The sequence below is a fragment of the Stenella coeruleoalba genome (genome assembly GCF_951394435.1).
Source record: "Stenella coeruleoalba genome assembly, chromosome: 19".
In the NCBI taxonomy this organism is placed as follows: domain Eukaryota; kingdom Metazoa; phylum Chordata; class Mammalia; order Artiodactyla; family Delphinidae; genus Stenella; species Stenella coeruleoalba.
Genome location: NC_137165.1, coordinates 14,264,945 through 14,285,571, shown reverse-complemented (window position 1 = coordinate 14,285,571; position 20,627 = coordinate 14,264,945). Strand labels below are relative to the sequence as shown.

General features: G+C 45.4%; 2 protein-coding genes across 3 annotated transcripts in view; one reads left to right on the top strand and one right to left on the bottom strand.

Moving 5' to 3' along the window:
• The window catches only part of GEMIN4 (gem nuclear organelle associated protein 4), a 13,540-nt gene extending 10,401 nt beyond the window's left edge, over positions 1 to 3,139 (top strand). Inside the window, exon 3 of the transcript XR_013825013.1 lies at positions 2,971 to 3,139. The gene's annotated coding sequence lies outside the window, so the exon portion shown is untranslated. The remainder of the gene's footprint in view (positions 1 to 2,970) is intronic.
• TLCD3A (TLC domain containing 3A) overlaps positions 1 to 20,627 on the bottom strand; it is a 23,052-nt gene extending 2,425 nt beyond the window's left edge. Inside the window, exons 1-3 of one of the 2 annotated variants that reach the window (XM_079904225.1) lie at positions 5,592 to 7,427; positions 5,059 to 5,142; positions 1,230 to 1,434 (exon numbers count right to left, since the gene is read on the bottom strand). In XM_079904225.1, the coding sequence (XP_079760351.1) occupies positions 1,230 to 1,434; positions 5,059 to 5,142; positions 5,592 to 5,713 (411 nt within the window). In that variant the 5' untranslated portion in view covers positions 5,714 to 7,427. Of the gene's footprint in view, positions 1 to 1,229; positions 1,435 to 5,058; positions 5,143 to 5,591; positions 7,428 to 20,455 lie in introns of those variants that run through there. The other variant, XM_079904226.1, reaches the window with a different exon arrangement.

Genomic DNA, 20,627 nt, shown 5'->3' with positions numbered 1-20,627 from the left:
TCTCTAGAATTTCAGTGTCAGCCAAAAGGAACTCTGCAGCCCACTTTTGGGTATCCAACTTAGTCATGCCAAGGGCAGGCACTTAAGCCAGTTCAGTTCCACGAAATATGCACCAGGGCCCATGCCTGATGTTAGGGTCCCCAACACAATCAAGAGAGACTTATTAAAGAATGTCATGCACTCTACCTCTCCTTTTATCCTTTCAAGAAAGCAGTATAGGGAATTCCCTAGCAGTCGAGCCGTTAGGACTCGGCACTTTTGCTGCTGTGGCCCAGCTTCAACCCCTGGCTGGGGAACTAAGATCCCCCACAAGCCACAAGGCGCGGCCAAATATAGAAAGCAAGCAAGCAGTATTGGGATAGCAGTTCTGTCTCTTAGTACCACCGAGCGAGGTACGTAAACTCATAGAGCCCCAGTTTCTTCCTCTATGGTATAGGGCTAATATTTTCTAATTATCATTTCTAATTATTTCTAATAATTTCTAATGATTAGAAAGCAACAAATTTTTTTAAAGTTTTTTTTTTTATGTGGACCATTCTTAAAGTCTTTATTGAATTTGTCACAATTTTGCTTCTGTTTTATGTTTTGGTTTTTTGGCCGTGAGGCATGTGGGATCTTAGCTCCCCGACCAGGGGTCGAACCCGCACCCCCTGCGTTGGAAGGTGAAGTACTAACCACTGGACCCCCAGGGAAGTCCCCAAGCTACAAGTTTTTAAATCAAGCACCTGTCACCTGGTAGGCACTTTGGAATTACTAGTCTCCCCTCTGCATTCCCATTTCTCTTCCTTGTTGGGTGAATTTTTTTAATGGGAAAAAATGGATCTGGGGAGAAATTATGAGGCTATTTGCTTTGAGAGTCTGTGCTTTTGTGACATCAAAATAATGCAAACAGCCCTCTCTGGGCACTATCAGAGCAAATAACCAGTTGATGGAGCTACGCTCATTTCTTTGAAACAATTTTTATGGTGTTTTCTATTATATTGTATGAACTAAAGGCAGAACCTTTGACAAATGCTTGGGCATCACAGAGGGCTGGGGGATTGCCAGTAAAGAGGATCACAGACATTTCAGATTTAACTCCTTTCTACGCTGTGGCAGCAGCTGGCAGGAGGGCAGTGGGGGCAGCAGGAAAGGGGAAGAAAAGGGGGCAGTCTGACAGTTGGGACACCCAGTTCAACAGGAGGAATGAGTGGCTGAATCTACTGGTGCCTGTCCTGGGAGGCCATTACCTGTGCGACCGGCACAAGGACAAACAGAATAACTGCGTGGTGCGTGATCATGAGGCGGTTTTTACTTAGGAAGTTTCGAAAAATGGTGAGGGGATGTTTGCTGCTCTGGTCCCTGGTTCGGTACCATTCACAGAGGTACATGGCGTAGGAGTCATAGATCATGTATGGAATCAAAAACCAGACATACTCTCGGGCAAGCCAGTGCCTGAAAGAAAGCATATGGATGGTCCAAGAAGTAATTATGGAAATCCGTTATGAAGGCTCATAGCCAGCCTCTTCTTAAACACATCTGCATCAGCTTTGTACTTAATCAGCTGTTTTTACTCCAGATACTTCACAATGAACATGCTGAAGCTGACAAATAAGGAGAGTGAACAACTTTCTCTAAATTACAGGGCAAACTCACAAGTGTCAAAGGTAGAAAGCAAGGATTCACTCAGCACCATGGGTTTCAGTGACTTGCCCTCACTGTTTGTCTGGTTTAGCTACTCATTTGTAATGGATTTTCTGGTACTTTGTGATATAAGCTGACTTTGATAGATATCTCTACCAGGGATTCCACAGACCCACCAAGAAACAGGTTTGGAAAGTGACCCAAATCCCAAACCCAGTATTTCCAGTTTAACTCTACTCAGTTGCTCAATAGTTGGGACATTACTCTTGAATCTGTTTGCAACCCCACTCTAGGGAGTTTCCAGAAGTAACCCTGGCCACTTTCTTTACAATACTATGGCTAAACCCAGTTTCATTCAAGAAAAATATCTCTGGAAATGAGCCGAGAGCTCAAGGACTACCTTACAGTAGATAGATACCAAAAGAGAAGCTAGGACAAAAGACAGTGTTCCCATTTACTTGTCCACAGGGGTTGAATCAATATTTGCTGAGTCAAAATGATAGTTTATCACTGTCCCAGAGCAGATTAGAAGGTAAGTCTCTACAATTTCCAAAATTTTGTTCCCCAAATAGTCACTCTACAGAAAATCTACATGAAAAACAAAATCTAAATTGAAATTATGTACTATCCTGGGAAGGATTAGACTAAGTCAGCAAAGTTTTATCAAGCGCCCATGTGTTAGGTAGAAGAAACCATTTAGTTTTATGGTTCTTAAACTACCTGAACATCAGAATCGTCTGCAGTGCTTATAAAGGGCTCCACGCCTCAGAGACTAAACATGGTGTGCCCAGGACCTCAAATCTGTATTTTTAACCTTGTCTTCATTTAACCTAAGGAGCCAGTCCACTGAACTGCAACATTAGGAATATAGAGTGCCATTCACATTTCTGTTCCTGAATGATTCCACACTTACCACAGCAAAACTAAATAATGAGTAAGCAGTGACATAGGCAAACAAGTAATGGCAAACTTAATATACATTCAGGTAAATTAATTAGCCAAGTTCCAATGAGGCAAAAAGATGCAATATTTATTCTACTGCCCATCTGTGGTCTCCATCGCTTTCTTGAAGCAATTCCAAAGTAAAACAACTATGAAGAGCAATTAAAAACTCATCTGAAATATAACTGACCTCTCCCCTTGCGTGGAGCCTAGGGTTTTAAAATTTTGCACACGGTACCAATTCAATAAGATGCGAAATTGTGGCTGTTAGTTGAATTCCCTGAAGACTTACCAGCAAGCGATCTGGATTATAATCTTAGCTAGCACTAGCCTGGACCTTAACTTTTGTTTTTGTTTTTTTTGCGGTACGTGGGCCTCTCACTGTTGTGGCCTCTCCCGTTGCAGAGCACAGGCTCCGGACGCGCAGGCTCAGCGGCCATGGTTCACGGGCCCAGCCGCTCCGCGGCACGTGGGATCTTCCCAGACTGGGGCACGAACCCGCGTCCCCTGCATCGGCAGGCGGACTCCAACCACTGCGCCACCAGGGAAGCCCGACCTTAACTTTTTTTATAAAATGAAGATAATTAAAAAAAAAAAAAAGATAATAATCCTTGTCTTACTTTCCTGATGAAGTTATTGTGAAGATTAGAAAGTTAAAAGTATGAGAGTACTTTTAATTGTTACTATTATTATTTTTGGCCACACCATGCAGTTTGTGGGATCTTAGTTCCCAGACCAGGATCAAACCCAGGTCCTCGGCACTTACTTAAACGTAAGTGAGCTGTGTGGCCAAAAAAAAAGAAGCGCTTACATTGAGAACTAGGGATCTGGGTCTCTTTAAGGAGCTGATGAAACCCCTGGCCCTGCATCACACCCTACAGATAATTTGGGAAGATTCATAGACACCCCCTCCTACCTACAGACATTCTATATGAAGGCCTAAAATTAAAAGACATAGAATAGAAAAATATTTGGATGTACAGACTATGAACCCCAAAAGGCTTTTTTTTCCAGATGATTAGGTGCCTTTAGGGCATCCTTGTGCATCCATGTAAGTTGAGGGCACAGAAGGTGGTGTCTGTCTCTATTTTGCAAGTAGAGGATGGATCTAAGGCATAAAGATATACAAAAGGAGGACCCTAAAAGCCAAACTTAGATTTGCTACCATGCTCAAGCCACTAAGACACATGGCTTCTGAGGGGAGAATACAAGCGTGCTACAGAACTGAAAGTTAATTGTGTGCAGATCTCTTCCTGAGATGTGTAGCAGCTGCCTGCCGCTTGCCCTCAAGTGCCATGGGGGCTGCATCTGTCTTAGCTTAATCTCTGCAAAGGAGGCAGGTTTCAAGTTTGACCTGACAAACTGGGGGCAGTGAGGGAGCCTGCTGCACCATCAGGAAATGCTCAATTAAAATAAAAATTGAACCCAGCTGAGAAAATGCTGTTAGTCTTTGGTGTATGCAATCAAAGTCACTTGACCTATCTTCTCTCAGCATCTACAATTCATCGCCAATAACTGGTTTTCTCTAAAAAAAAAAAAAAAAGGCAAAAGAAAAGCACAAAAATCTTGATGGCAAGGTTAATCCCAAATAAGAACCAGGCACCAAATTTGCAGGCCACAGTGAGATAGATGCCCCTCTCGGGCTCCCCTCCCATTCCATTCCCAACAGGTGAAAACCAGGACACATAATAGAGTAAACATGAGAAAGGGATTAGGAAAGGCTATTAACTTTCCCTGCACATATGACAATTGCTCTTCAACTTAACTGTGAGGAGGAAAGGGTGATTCTAGGAAGACAGGTAAAAAAGGATGGCTTTGAAAGGATGGCTTTAAAATGGGGTGGGGGGGCACTGTTACCCAGGTCTAAATACTATACAAAGTAGACCAGCCTGGTCGCTATAATTTGTTTCACTGAATGCACATTTCCTGTCCTGCCTGTGGACTGAACTTTCACACCCATTCGAGTCAGTTTTCTGAAAGCTCCAGAAAACTCTTCATCACCTTCATCTTTCAGAGGAAAGACAAGAGCAGCATTTGTAAAGAAAGGGGTGGTGGATTTGTTCCTTTCCATAGCAGGGCTCTGCTAACCACACATCCTATCTTGGCCAATGAATGCTCCACAGCAGAACCCCAGGGAGATCATTTAAAAGAACCAAAAGCCACACTTCCACTTCTGAATAATTTTCACATTTATCTATCGCATAAAGAACCTGGATCGTTGGACCACACTGTCCTCTAACACACCACCTTAAATCAGACTCAGGCTCTGTCATGCTCTAGCATTTCTTCAGTTTACTTTCTCCTAAGCTGGCGATGCTGAAGGTGAGGAGAGGAGGAGGGAACTAGTTATAGTGCCCAAGTTTCACCCATTAATCAGCTGCCTGACGGCACATGCTGATAAAGAACTAGGACCTGTGAGCCACTCAAATGCGGAAGCTTCGAAAAAGCCCAGCGCCGTGATCGGTGTAGCTTTCACCTGGCATTGGATGTTACCTGTCGGTGATCACGTGGCTACAGGAGCGGATGATGATGATCCCAGACCCGGTGGCCAACACAGCCTGCACTGAAGAAACCAGCCTAACGTGCGACAGAAAAGAGAAAAGGGGGGAGGGGGGACGGAAAGAGTGCTCAGTCCAGTCCCATGGACAGCATGAAGCCAGAACTCTTCAACCTGACTTCCCCCGGCCGCCAGGGTGCCAAGGAAAACGGTAGGGCCGCCGCCGCGCTCCCGACTCCCAAAGCAGCTGGCAGATGTCAGCATCGGGGAGACGTCCCTCCCGGTCCTCATCAGCGTGGGCAGCCCCCCACCCTCCAGCCTGCTCCCGCTCCACCCTCCTCCGCCTCCCTCCCTCCGGGGGCAGGCTGCACAGGGTCCTCGGAGCTCTCCGGCCCGCGCCGTGGACTGGGCGAGGACCCGGGAGGCGGCCCCCTCGCTTCCTGTCGTCCCCCTTTTCCGCCCTGGGCTCGGCGTTGGGCGGGCGCAGCCGGGGCGCATGGTCGGGCGGCGGCACGGCCTCGCCCCGTACCTGGTGCTGATCAGCACGCAGTCGTTGTGGGTCCAGGCGGGCCGCGCGCGCCGCAGCCCCCAGGCGCAGAGCCCGAAGAGCCCCGGGAAGAGGAGCGAGCCCCAGGCCAGCGGCAGCAGCATGGGTGCTCGGGCTCGGCCGCCTAGCTCGGCGCCCTCGGCGTGGCTCAGTCGGCTCCGCGCGCGCGGCTCCGGGACTGACGCGGCCTGCCCGCCCCTATTTCTACCCTCCGCCCTCCGCCCCCCAGCCCCGGCCCCGGCCCGCCGCGACTCCGGCAGCCGCCGGGCGCTGGTCCCGAGCCCGCGGCGCCACTCCCCGCGTGACCAGGCCGCGGACCGCGATAGGAGCGGGCTGGCCGGGCGGGGCGGGGTCTCGCCGCCACCGCCCCTGGGCCCCGAGGCTTCCCCTGGTTTCTCGGCCGGCGAGTAGGCGGCAGCGGGAGCTGCTGCCCGCCGGGCCCTGAGTGAGCGGACGTTGCTTCCCCGACCAGCGGCGCGCGAGTGGCCGCCGCCGGGCCGAGGCCGTGGAGGAAGCGCCGAGGCTCTCGGGGCTTCTGTTCCGTCACCGCTGACGCCTCCCCCTCCCTCGGGGACCCGCCTGTCTGACGAACTGCCCCGCACCTGCCCACCGGGCGAGGGAGGGGAGGTGGGGGAGGCCCCGAGAGGGCCAGGTAGGAAAAGGCTCCGGGCCTAGACCCCGACCAGCAGGGTGGGGTGAGCCCGCGGGACAGGGGCGTGGCCCGGCGCGAACAGGGCGGTGAGCGTCTCTCCAGGCGAAGGAAGGAGAGGGCGGGTGGGCTTGAGGCCGTCTGCTCGCCTGACTTATCTATGAAGCGCTCTCGCTTCCAAGTGGGAGGCTTAAGGAAATGGTCGTTCTGCCGGCCAGAGATGGCTTTTCCACGTCCTGCCAACCGCCGAAATTTCTCCAGAGGAGCATCGATCCAGCAGTTCCTCTCTCAAGCCACACATCGAGGTGGAATCTCACGGCTGCAGACTTCCCGTGGTACTGCGGTACTGTCTCTAGGCTTTGGGTCAAGATGCTGTCCCGTCTTGGTGACTGTTTTGTTGTTGTTGACAGCGTTGTGCTTACTTCAAAGTTCTCGGGCCAAATGCCCTGAACTTGGGTGGGCGGAATCGAATCATTTTCACTCAGCCCCAGTCACATGGCACCAATACAGTAACTTCAGTATTACCGGCTTCTCTTCTCTTGGGACTTGCCAGAGCTTTACTTTGGTCTGTATCTTCCTCAGCTTACAAATGTGGGGGGAAAGACAATTCATTTATGTCTACAGCAATTGAAAGGTACTGTGGGTCTCTTCAAATCACCATCATGCAAAATGCTAACCAAAGCCCCATAAGAGTCCTTTGGAACAGCTGGGCTCAGCCTCCCTGGGCCAGTTTCCTCATTTGTGAAATGAAAAAGCTGAATTACAAGTTCTCTTTGGTTCTTCCAGCTCAAAATTCTTAAGATTCTATGACTTTCATAAGGTAACATTATTTCTTTAGATGTCAATTAAACTTCTCTAACATGGCAGTTGCTGGTGTAGAAGCCGATGTAAACACAGCTTTTAACGTCGTCGTATATGTGGTTAAGGTGAGGGATTTAGGAAGCAACATTAAGGAAGCAGAAAACCCAAAGAAAAGTCTGATATTTCTTCCACTTAGGGCAACATCTCTAACTCCCAAATTCACCGGTAACACCCTTGGTGAAATAAGAAAGATACTTCAATTTGGTAGCAAGATATCTGGCAAATAAAAAGCTTTCTGTACATTCACATTTGCATGTGGGTAAAGGACAGCTATCTTCCATTCTCTTCAGAACAACAAATCCTTCTGCATTGCAATTTCTACTCCCTACCCGTTTATCCCAGTCACCTCTGGCTCCAGCTTTTCCAGAGAGGGACAAGTGGTCACAAGTCCTCCCTGCCTTCTCTTCTTAAAGGGATCAGCAACATGCATCAGGGATGCCAATACTTTTCAGTGATGGGAATCAATCTACCCCCTATGCAAGAAGTCGTTTGTACAGCTCTTAAGGAGTCTATGAAACGACAACAAAACAACAGATGTTTCATGCATAGAAAATAACCAGTAAAATCAGTTTCCAACACCATGCTCATGAAGTCACCAGAATGTTTAGGCTGAACCACCAGAAGGGCAACAAGCATAAAGTGAGCCCTGGCTTTTCAAGTGGGCAAACGATAATGTCAAAAAGCATCAAGCTTTTTTTTACACAAACTTCTACTCACCCTTCAGAAGTCTTGAGTCAACTGTTTCCTCCTGCAAGAAGGTTTCAATTTACCTGTCTCTCCAGGCAGGTTGATAAGTTCATTTTCTAAACTGCCTTTGCATTTGAGTAGTGAGCAAGTTGGTTTTTATTTGTATGCGCTTTCCTTGAAACAGGACCATGTCGGGAATTCCCTGGCGGTCCAGTGGTTAGGACTGGGCGCTCTCACTGCCAGGCCCGGGTTCGATCCCTGGTTGGGGAACTAAGATCCTGCATGCCGTTTGGCGCGGTCAAAAAACCCCAAAAAAACAACAAAAAAAAAACCCTCAGAATCTTTTTGTTTTGTTTCCTAAGTTATACCTGGCACGTTGCAGGCGCTCAAGAAATGTTTGATACTTTTTAAAGCTAATGCTTATTGAGTGCTTACTGTGTGCCAGGTACAGGATCCAGCATTTTGCATGAGTTATCTCATTGGTTCCTCGCGAAAAATCTGTTGTCCTCACTCTGTGTGAGTGAGTGTGTGTCTGCAAAATGAGACCCAAAGCAACTAAAATATTGCTAAGGTCACACTGCTGGTAGCAGAGTTGGGATTCAGTATTTTCTGCCTTCAAGGTCAATGTGCTTAATGACTATTCTGCCTTCAAACTTGATAAGCAAGGCGAGAGTACATAATTCTTTTTCACAATGTGGTTGCTGATTAATAACCACTGTTTCTAATTGTTTACCCACAAATATAAACGTGTGGGGTGGAGTTTATGGGCTCTGATGCTGCTATTATTAACACCATTTTATATTTATATATAATTTTTTTTTTTTTTTTTTTTTTTTTTTTTTGCGGTACGCGGGCCTCTCACTGTTGTGGCCTCTCCCGTTGTGGAGCACAGGCTCCGGACGCTCAGGCTCAGCGGCCATGGCTCACGGGGCCCAGCCGCTCCGCGGCACGTGGGATCCTCCCGGACCGGGGCACGAACCTGTGTCCCCTGCATCGGCAGGCGGACTCTTAACCACTGCGCCACCAGGGAAGCCCTAACTTCATAATTTTTCAAAGCACTTTACATGTATTATCTCACTTGGTTCTCAAAATAACCCAGTGAGGTAGGTGAACATATTATTTTCATTTTATAGATAAGGAGACTTGGATGCAAATGGTAAACTGAATTGCCACCCTACGAAGTGGCAAGTCTCAAATTAGGACCCTGGACTCCTGATTCATGTTCCAGGGTGATTGCAACTACTTCATGCTGAGGCAGACAAAGAGAAAGAAAGTGATGGCCGTTAATGGAACATCACTCCCTTCAGGCTACCATCAGCAAAAGCCAGACAGCATTTCAAGGAGGCAGCTTGCTCTCAGGACTCAGAGTGTGGCCAGGAGGAAGTTAGTTCCTACCTTTTTTTCCCCCTTGTACTTTGCATTCAGTAACACCACCTGATCAACACCTTTCACTGATACCTGCATTTGTGTTTCCCCTCCAGACTGAATGCTCCTGATGGGCAGGTGGGGCCTATCTATCCAGGAAGCAGCCATGGCAGCTCCAGGGTTAGGAGTAGAGGACCTGAGTGCCCGTTTTGGCTCTGCTACTCAGAAGCTGTGTGACATGGAGAAAACTACCTACCCTTCCCTGTAAATGGGGGTCCCTCTACCTAACTCACAGGGTGGCTGTGAGAATTAGGTGAGATCTTTTCAAAAATACATGTAAACTATATGCAGGGCAGGGATTTCCCTGGCAGTCCAGTGGTTAAGACTCCACGCTTCCACTGCAGGGGGCGCAGGTTCGATCCCTGGACCAGGAACTAAGATCCCACATAACACTGGCACAGACAAAAAAAAAAAAAAAAACTATATGCAGGGCAGAGGCCCGGATTATTGTTCTTTCTCTTGGTATCCCCACAGCACAGTTACTTGCTGGTAAGCTTCTCAATAAACATCTATTGGGTTGAAGATGCCCTAGGCCTGCCTTAGCCAGCTTCCAGACTGCAGCTTCTTCAGTTATATCCTGGACTATTTGCAATAGCAAACTCTGAGTCCGAGAAGCAGTCACACCCAAGCACGTGGCTTCTGCAAACAGTGGCCACAGCTGCACACCACAGGAAAGTCTTTGCTTTTGTACACAGTGATAATGATCCCTGTCAATAAAAACCATAATTTACACAAAGAGCTGATTATATAGTGCTTGCCTTTGTGTACTGCTCTGTTTTTTTCAAAGTCCTTTCACATAGGCGTTTCCTTTGCTATAAATGCAAAAATTTGCTTGTTTGCAGATGGCTACACCTAACTAAAAGCAGAGTGAGTCCTACAAGCTTAAGAAGTATTCAAGGGCTTCCCTGGTGGCGCAGTGGTTGAGAGTCCGCCTGCCGATGCAGGGGACACGGGTTCGTGACCCGGTCCGGGAGGATCCCACGTGCCGCGGAGCGGCTGGGCCTGTGAGCCATGGCCGCTGAGCCTGCGCGTCCGGAGCCTGTGCTCCGCAACGGGAGAGGACACAACAGTGAGAAGCCTGCGTACCGCAAAAAAAAAAAAAAAAGTATTCAAGGACGTTAATCCATTAAGGAAATTACCTTTGAAATGAGTTAGAACCAGCAAATTGCTGTGAACAAATTCAGCTGCCTTCCTAAATCATCAGGTCAACAATTTTCAGTGTCTTCATGTCTCATAAGTAATTCCATAAAAGGTTGATTTTGCTTACTTTAACTTATATGATTTCTTCTTTTTTTTTTTAGTTTTTTGGTCATAAAAGTAATACTTTAAAAAGTAAAACCTGTGCAATATGGAAAATAATCATCATAAATAATGCCACCACTGAGAGATATTACTCTCAGATTATTAACATTTTAATAGAATTCTTCCATATGTATACATATATAGTAGAATATGCATTTATTATATATTTCATTGAGATCATGCTTTAAATTAATTTTTTAAATTTTATTTATTTATTTACTTTTGGTTGTGTTAGGTCTTCGTCACTGCTCCTGGGCTTTTCTCTAGTTGCGGTGAGTGGGGGCTACTCTTTGTTGTGGTGCGCAGGCTTCTCATTGCAGTGGCTTCTTTTGTTGCGGAGCACGGGCTCTAGGCGCGCGGGCTTCAGTAGTTGTGGCACGTGGGCTCGGTAGTTGTGGCTTGCAGGGTCTAGAGCGCAGGCTCAGTAGTTGTGGCGCACGGGCTTAGTTGCTCTGTGGCATATGGGGTCTTCCCGGACCAGGTCTCAAACCCAAGTCCCCTGCATTGGCAGGTGGATTCTTAACCACTGCGCCACCAGGGAAGTCCCTTTAAATTAATTTTGAATATTAATATTTCACTTATCATAAGCATTTTCAATGTTAAGATTTTCACAAACCTCATTTTTAATAAGTCAGAAGTGATTTGATATTTAAATTATTGTAGATTATATTTCAAAGTGGGTTTTATAAATTTATTTATTTATTTATTTGGCTGTGTTGGGTCTTCATTTCTGTGCGAGGGCTTTCTCTAGTTGCGGCGAGCGGGGGCCACTCTCCATCGCGGTGCGCGGGCCTCTCACTATCTATCGTGGCCTCTCCTGCTGCGGAGCACAGGCAGGCTCAGTAGTTGTGGCTCACGGGCCCAGCTGCTCCGCGGCACGTGGGATCCTCCCAGACCAGGGCTCGAACCCATGTCCCCTGCATTGGCAGGCAGACTCTCAACCACTGCGCCACCAGGGAAGCCCTCAAAGTGGGTTTTCACTGGTTTTGAAAGGAATTCTTGGGGTGAGAGCAGGTTTGTTCATAGACACATCCTGGCACACAAACATAGACAATGGCTTCATCCTTTCTGGTAACTTTATCCTTAAAAATATTAAGATTCTCATCCTTACTAGCACTCTCAGTTTCTGTTTTTAAGGTGGCATCATAATATCTATAGCGACCCCAAGCTCCTATTTAAGTATCTAGTTTTTTCTTTTTATAGGCTGAGCTCTATTAACCTATGTAGTAAACTACGGTTATGTAGGCGCTTGGTACTTAAGAAATGAATGAAGGAAAAGCATTCCTGTGAAGCTAAGTCTGTAGCGTCTTGTGCCATGCACAGTCAATCTCAACGCCAGGAGTTAATTACAGCTCAGCAAGATTGTAGGTGAAAACTTAAATGCTGGAAACTAAGAACTAGCATTCAAAAAGATACGTGCACCCCTATGTTCACAGCAGCACTATTCGCAATAGCCAAGGCATGGAAACAACCTAAACGTTCATCTACAGGTGAATGGACAAAGAAGATGCGGTATGTATATATAGTGGAATACTACTCAGTCATGAAAAGGAACGAAATAATGCCATTTGCAGCAACATGAATGGATGTAGAGATTATCATACTAAGTGAAGTCAGAAACAGAAAGGAAAATACCATACAACATCACTTACATGTGGAATCTAAAATATGACACAGGACTATCCCTGGTGGTGCAGTGGTTAAGAATCTGCCTGCCAATGCAGGGGACACAGGTTTGAGCCCTGGTCCGGGAAGATCCCATATGCCGCAGAGCAACTAAGTCTGTGTGCCACAACTACTGAGCCTATGCTCTAGAGCCCACGAGCCATAACAACTGAGCCCATGTGCCACAACTGCTGAAGTCCACACGCCTAGAGCCCGTGTTCTGCAACGAGAAGCCACCACGATGAGAAGCCCACGCACTGTAACAAAGAGTAGCCCCCACTCGCCACGATTAGAGAAAGCCCACACACAGCAACCAAGACCCAATGCAGCCAAAAATAAACTAATTAAAAATAAATAAATAAAATAAAAATATGACACAAATGAACTTATCTACAAAAGAGACTCACAGACATAGAACAGACTTGTGGTTGCCAGGGAGGAGGGGGACTGGGGGAGGGATGGATTGGGACTCTGGGATTAGCAGAGGCAAACTATTTTATATAGAATGGATAACAAAGTCCTACTGTATAGCACAAGGAACTATATTCAATATCCTGGATAAACCATAATGGAACAAAATATAAAAAATAATGTATATATATGTATAACTGAATCACTGTTGTATAGCAGAAATTAACACATTATAAGTTAACTATACTTCATTAAAAACAAAAAGAACAATGCAGAGAGAGTTGATTAGTTACAGAGACTTAAAAGTCTATTTTGGGAAGGAATCTTCATTATATATAGCAACAAGAACCTCAGCCCCATTGTATATACATGCCACATCTTCTTTATCCATTCATCTGTTGATGGACACTTAGGTTGCTTCCATGTCCTAGCTATTGTAAATACAGCTGCAATGAAATATTACTCAGACATAAAAAGGAACAGAACTGCGTTATTTGTAGTGAGGTGGATCGACCTAGAGACTGTCATACAGAGTGAAGTAAGTCAGAAAGAGAGAGACAAATACCGTATGCCAACACATATATATGGAATCTAAAAAAAAGAAAAAAAGGTCATGAAGAACCTAGGGGCAAGGCGGGAATAAGAGAACGGACTTGAGGATATGGGGAGGGGGAACGGTAAGCTGGGACAAAGTGAGAGAGTGGCATGGACATATATACACTACCAAACGTAAAATAGATAGCTAGTGGGAAGCAGCCGCCTAGCACAGGGAGATCAGCTCGGTGCTTTGTGACCACCTAGAGGGGTGGGACAGGGAGGGTGGGAGGGAGACGCAAGAGGGAAGAGATATGGGGATATATGTATACATATAGCTGATTCACTTTGTTATAAAGCAGAAACTAACACACCATTGTAAAGCAATTATACTCCAATAAAGATGTTAAAAAAAAAAAAAAGAACCTCAGCCCCAAGAATCCTAGCGCATGCTTATGTGGCACCTGAGTGTCACAGTTGCCTGTGACTGACCTCATGAACTATGAATGGTCAGTCTAAAGACTAATGAGCTGTTGATGTAAGAGCCAGGCTGAAATACATTTGCTCTGCAGACAGAGCAAACTCCCACGTTGCCAGGGAACATGATGGAGCTGCCTAGCAGAGGTCTTAGAAGGATTTGGAAGGTTTTAAATAATATTAGTGTAAGATGAAGAGCAGGGAGCACTTGGTAGTCAAGAGTCTGCCACTTTCCTTCTTTTATGTGTTATAAATCCATTGTTTCCTTATGCAGTATCTGTGGCTTGATTGGTTTGTCCTTATATGTTTTCTTCTCCTGTTTAGATAGTAAATACCATGTCCACTCAATCTGCTGCTGTTTAACGTCTACTATTGTGGTCCTGGCCAATACAGCAGCACACATATTAGCCTTCAAAAAAGATTTTAAGGGCTTCCCTGGAGGCGCGGTGGTTGAGAGTCCGCCTGCCGATGCAGGGGACACGGGTTCGTGACCCGGTCCGGGAGGATCCCACATGCCGCGGAGCGGCTGGGCCCCGTGAGCCATGGCCGCTGAGCCTGTGCACCCGGAGCCTGTGCTCCGCAATGGGAGAGGCCACAGCAGTGAGAGGCCCGCGTACTGCAAAAAAAAAAAAAAAAAAGATTTTAACATTGAAAAGGGAGAGAAACAACTATCACTATTTTTCAAACAATATGGTACTTTATCAAGAAAAAATAAGAAAATCAACTGAAATTTAGAATAAGACAGTTGAGGTAAGGTGGCTAGATACAAAATTGACACACAAAAATAAATGGCTTTTCTATAAGCCAACAAATAACAATTAGAAATGGTAATAGAAAAAGAGGACCATTTACAATTTTTTTATAATTTATAAAATCACTAGTTTTAGACCTAACAAGAAATATGCAAGACCTATATGAAGAAAGCCACAGACGTTTACTGAAAGACATAAAAACGTAAATAAATGGAGAGCATGGCCTAAAAATTCAATGTTGTAAACATGTCAACTTTCCCCAAATTGATGTCTAAATTCAATACAATTCCAGTCAAAATCCCAGCGTGTTTTTAATGGACTCCATAAGCTCTTTCTAAAGCTTATGTGGGACTTCCCTGGTGGTCCAGTGGCTAAGACTCTGCACTCCCAATGCAGGGGGCCTGGGTTTGATCCCTCGTCAGGGAACTAGATCCCACATGCCGCAACTAAGAGTTCATGTGCTGCAACTAAAGATCCCACACGCAGCAACCACGATCCCGCGTGCTGCAACTAAGACCCGGCGCAGCCAAATAAATAAATAAATAATAAAGCTTGTGTGAATTAGAGATTATGTGCAAGTAAATATTTACAAGACTGATAATTTCCAGTGTACATAAAGATATGAGGGTTATAGACACTTTTCTCAGTGCTGAAATAAGTATAAATATGTATTGCAAGGATTCAGCATTGTTTGTAATAGCAAAGAAAAATTAGGAATGATCTAAAAATCCAGTAGTGGAATGCAGATCTTCCTCAGCTTATGGTGGTGTTATGTCCCGATAAACTCATGGTAAGGTGAAAATACCGTAAGTTGACAATGCATTTAATATACCCAACCTACTGAACAACATAGCTGAGGCTAGCCCATCTTAAAGTGCTCAGAACACATACATTAGCCTACATTTGGGCAAAATCATCTAACACAAAGCTTATTTTATAATAAAGTGTTGAACATCTCATGCAATTTATTGAGTAATGTACTGAAAGTGAAAAACAGAATGGGTAAGAGTACCAGTTATTTACCCTTGACTGCCTCGCTCACAGGGAGCTGCAGCTCGCTGCCCCTGCCCAGCATCGCAAGAGAGTGTATTCACCCAGCACACTGCTAGCCCGGGAAAAGATCAAAATTCGAAGTATGGTTTCTACTGAATGCGTATTGCTTTCGCATTATCATAAAGTTGAAAAATTGTAAATTGAACTATCGTAAGTCAAGTGGGAGACCGTCTGACAAAATATTTTATGGTATGATCAAACAATGGAATGCTACATAGCCTCTAAAAGGAGAGATAGACCAAAATACAGAGAAAGATCTCCAGAACATACTGGAAATTTAAAGGGGAAAGAACAAATCACAACAATAAGTACAGTGAGATGTAAATTACAGTTTAAAAAAAACTATAAATGTGCTTGTACGTATATTGCTACATAATCACGCAAAGAAAGGTTTGGAAGGGGAACACCAGACCAACAGTGTGCGGAGAGAAGTGTGTATGGGCGTGTGTCGGTTTTGTGTCTGTGGGGTGAGGTGAATTAAGAATGACTTTTACATTTTCCCATGTTGTACAAGTGTATGAGGGTTTTGAAAACTATAGTTAGAAATCTGATAAAGCACACTGCCTTGAAAATTATATGAAAGGTAATATGTAAAAAAATATGACATTCAGGGACTTCCCTGGTGGTCCAGTGGTTAGGACTCTGCGCTCTCACTGCCAAGGGCCCGGGCTCAATCCCTGGTTGTGGAACTAAGATCCCGCAAGCTGTGCAGCATGGCCAAAAAAAAAAAAAAAGAAATGACATTCATTTAACATACTTTTGAGGAATCATCATTTTTTAAAGTGTGAAAGTGTCACATAAGCTGTTGAAAAGTAATGGCCTTGATTTTTATACGTAATGCTGTAACAGGACCTGGCTCAGGTAGGTTTGAGAGGCATTAAGAGCAAAAACACTTGAACATAACAGACTTTGGTGTCATCTTAGCAGGCCAGCACTTAGCTGCCTGACCTTGGCTTCTCACCCTACTGTCCCACCTACATCAAGAACTATGGAGAAGTCTAAGAAATAACATATATGAAGGACTTCCCTGGTGGCGCAGTGGTTAAGAATCCGCCTGCCAATGCAGGGGACACGGGTTCAAGCCCTGGTCCGGGAAGATCCCACATGCCGTGGAGCAACTGAGCCCATGCGCCACAACTACTGAGCCTGCGCTCTAGAGCCAGCAAGCCACAACTACTGAGCCCACGTGCCACAACGACTGAAGGCCACGAGCCTAGAGCCTGTGCTCCGCAACAAGAGAAGCCACCGCAGTGAGAAGCCTGCGCACTGCAATGAAGAGTAGCCCCCGCTCACCACAACTAGAGAAAGCCCACGCACAACAACAAAGACCCAATGCAGCCAAAAATAAATAAATAAAATTTAAAAACTTTTTTAAAAAAAGAAATAACATATATGTGTAATTCCCTGGTGGTTCAGTGGTTAGGACTCCGAGCTTCCATTGCAGGGGGCCTGGGTTCAATCCCTGGTCAGGGAACTAGGATCGCACAAGCCTTCTGGCCAAGATAATAATAATAACATATATGAAAACATTTAAACTGTTCATTAAAGTACTATGTAAATGCACTATATTGTATTAGTCCCTGAAACCATTTGCTATCATTTGGTGTAGTGGATTAAATCTGCCCGTAAAACTCTGTATAAGTACCCCGGGCGCTAACTGATTGCACTACTGGAGTGCCTCGCCATCAAATGCTAAACTCTAAACCCAACAGATAAATGTGCTTAGGCTAGGGCAGTGAGGGCAAAGAAAAAGAGAAATGATAAACAAAGTGAAGATTTTCACAGGCATTTGAAAATGTGTGACTGACACTAAGGAGAGAAAGCCAAGTGTGGACAGAAAAGATGTGGAGACTAGAGATGGCTGTGGGAGTGATCTCTCAAAGCAACGAATCTCCAAGGGGGATTGGGGTGGAGGAAGCTATCGAATCTTGAACAATATTATATTTAGGACATAAAACTTTTTTTTTTTTGCGGTACACAGGCCTCTCACTGTTGTGTCCTCTCCCGCTGCAGAGCACAGGCTCCGGACGCGTAGGCTCAGCGGCCATGGCTCACGGGCCCAGCTGCTCCGCAGCATGTGGGATCTTCCCGGACCGGGGCACGAACCCGTGTCCCCTGCATCGGCAGGCGGACTCTCAACCACTGTGCCACCAGGGAAGCCCTAGCCTGTTACTATTTAATGCAGTTTTCTTCACCTGATGTCCACCTATCTCTCTGCTCTTTTATCTTCCTAGACTTTTGTACCATGTAACTCTCTTAAACCCAAACTTATATTCATTATTATTATCTTATCTGGAAATAGGGAGAAGGGAGATAATGGAGTTGGGAGCTTCAGCATAGGGAAAGGTTTGGGTTGCAGGGGGAATGCAATGAGAGTTGACAAGGGACTTGTAAAAGGACAATTAGTGGCAATGGGACAGCATGACTTTGTATTGGAGATGGTCACCCTGGTATCATGACTCTCCATGACATTGTGGGCCACTTGGAAGCAGAGAAAACAAAAATGAGGGGACTAGGGCTGATGACAGGCCCGGTGAAGCCAGTCCTGTCACTCCTCTGCTTACAATCCTTCAAAGGCTTCCCATCTCTCAAATGACCTTCAAGAGTCTCCACCATCTGGCACTGCCAATTTCTTCGGCCTCTTGTTCCATTCTCCCCTTGGCTTTGAAAGTCCCATCACCCTGGCCAATTTCTACTATCTTCGTGGCTTTTGCATATACTGTTCCTTTTGTCTGTCATCTCCTGTTCACACCCCACCCTTTGCTTCAGCTTAAAAGTCACTTCCTCAAAGAAGCCTCTCCTGACCCCCACATACAATCAGAGCACTCTATCAATATCGTCTTCCATAGTATGCTTTACTTGTCTTTCATTAGACCTAACACAATTCTTTGCTTATAAGTATGAATACCCTTTTCATACCTGGAAATAGTTCCGTGGAGGCAGGCACTCGGTCTATTTTGTTGGTTGCTAAAGTCCCAGCACCTGGCCTAGTGCCTATTGCCAGAAGGAACATTCATTTATTCATTCAATAAATTTATTGAATGAATGAATGAATGGCAGGAAGAGTTGGTTATGGAATCTTGGGAACGTTTTTTGTTAGTTTTTAACTACATCCCAATTTTCTCATCTGTGAATAGCAGATGATGATAGTAACTACCAACCTCAGAACTGCCATGTAGATTGAAACAATGTATACTTAGCATGGTGCCTGGCATATAGGAAGGGCTAGGAAATGTGAGCCATTATTATCATCATTAAATATAAGTGCTGTGAGCAACCAGAACGCTGATCCATTGCTGGCAGGAATGCGAAAATGATAACAGCCCACTTTGGAAAACAGTTGACCGGTTTCTTATAAACACAGACTTACTATACAACCCAACAATCCCGCTTCTACGTATTTACCCAAGTGAAATGAAAATTTATGTTCACACAAAAACCTGCATATGAATGTGTATAGCAGTTTTATTCATAATTGCCCCAAACTAGAAACAACCCAAATGTCCTTCAGCCAGGGAATGGATAAACAAACTGTGGTATATCCAGATAGTGGGTTTACCACTCAGCAAGAAGAAATAAACTACTGATACATGCAACGACATGGATGATATACAAATGTGTTATGTTGAGTGAAAGAAGCCAGACTCAAGAGGTGACATATTGTATGATCCCATTTATATGACATTCTGGAAAAGTCAAACTATAGGGACAGAAATCTGGTCAGTGGTTGCCAGGGGATGAGGTGGGGCATGAGAGAATTTGGGGGGGACGATGGAACTGTCCTAGGATTTGATTGTGACAGTGGTTACATGACTATATGCATTTATTAAAACTCACGGCATTCTAAACGACATGGGTGGATTTTACTGTATATAAATTATTTCTTACTGTATATAAAAAATGAAAAACATCCAAGACAGATGGATAAAATTATCATTTCCTTTAACAAAAAAAAAGGCATTTATGGGCTTCCCTGGTGGCGCAGTGGTTGAGAGTCCGCCTGCCGGGGACTCGGGTTGGTGCCCGGGTCTGGAAGATCCCACATGCTGCGGAGCGGCTGCGGCCGTGAGCCATGGCCGCTAGGCCTGCGCTTCCGGAGCCTGTTCTCCGCAACGGGAGAGGCCACAACAGTAAGAGGCCAGCGTACCGCAAAAAAAAAAGGCATTTATATTTCTGATTATAAAAATGCTACAGGCTCATAGACATTTTGGGAAAATGTGCAAAGAATACATTCCATTGCCTGCAGAAAAGTAATATTTCTTGCTATAATTTTTATAGGCACAAAATACACACACATGTAAACTGGGACCATGCTGTATATTTTTGCTTTCTGAAATATATTATGCACATTTTCCCATGTCATTAAATAATTTTCAAAAACCATGATTTTGAGTCAGTAATATTCTATTATGTAACCAATTTATATTTTTAAGCCTTCCTTTACTGTTAGAAATTATATTGCTCCCATCTTTTTTTAACCACAATTTTGATTGAAAAAAAAAAAAGCTCATTGGGGCCAGGGACACTTCATCATGGAGTTTTACCATGTTTAACTGATAAAACAACTCTTCCCTTGTCTGCAATTATCTCATTGTGTCTGGAGGAAAAGTGGTTCCACAGGGTGACCTGGCTTTTTCCTTTGTGGTACATAAGGGCTAGACACACTCATATTACCTGTATTATTAGCTTAAATTTGCATAGCAATTTTAATTTTTCTCTCTCGCCGCATCCTTGCAGGGTAAGCAGGGCCGATGTAGTAATTTGTTCAAGATCACACAGCTCATCATTCGTGGACCGTGACTTCGACTCCAGCTACTCAGTCTCAGAGAAAGTCAACATTTCCCCAGGGCGGGTCACTGCCTAATCTGGATCTTTTTCCCCGCCCCCGCTACTGCCACTGAGCAAGGGGCCCCTGGGTGCGGACGCCCCCAGAAAATGCTGCCTAGAAGCTTGGCACACGGGGAATTTAACTCTTGTCAAGTGGACAAATTCCCATCCTACAAATTGTCCTTGGCAACATCGCCACTTACCAGCTGGGGTCATTTCTCCCCCGATGGCTGGGGGGACACCTACTGCCACTGAGCAAGGGGCCCCTGAGAAGGATCGCCGGCCTCGCGGCCCGTGAGAGCTGCTGTCATTCGATCGCGACGGTGTTGGGGCGCACCCTCGCTGGGGGGTCCTGCCGGAGCGGCCGGGTCCTCC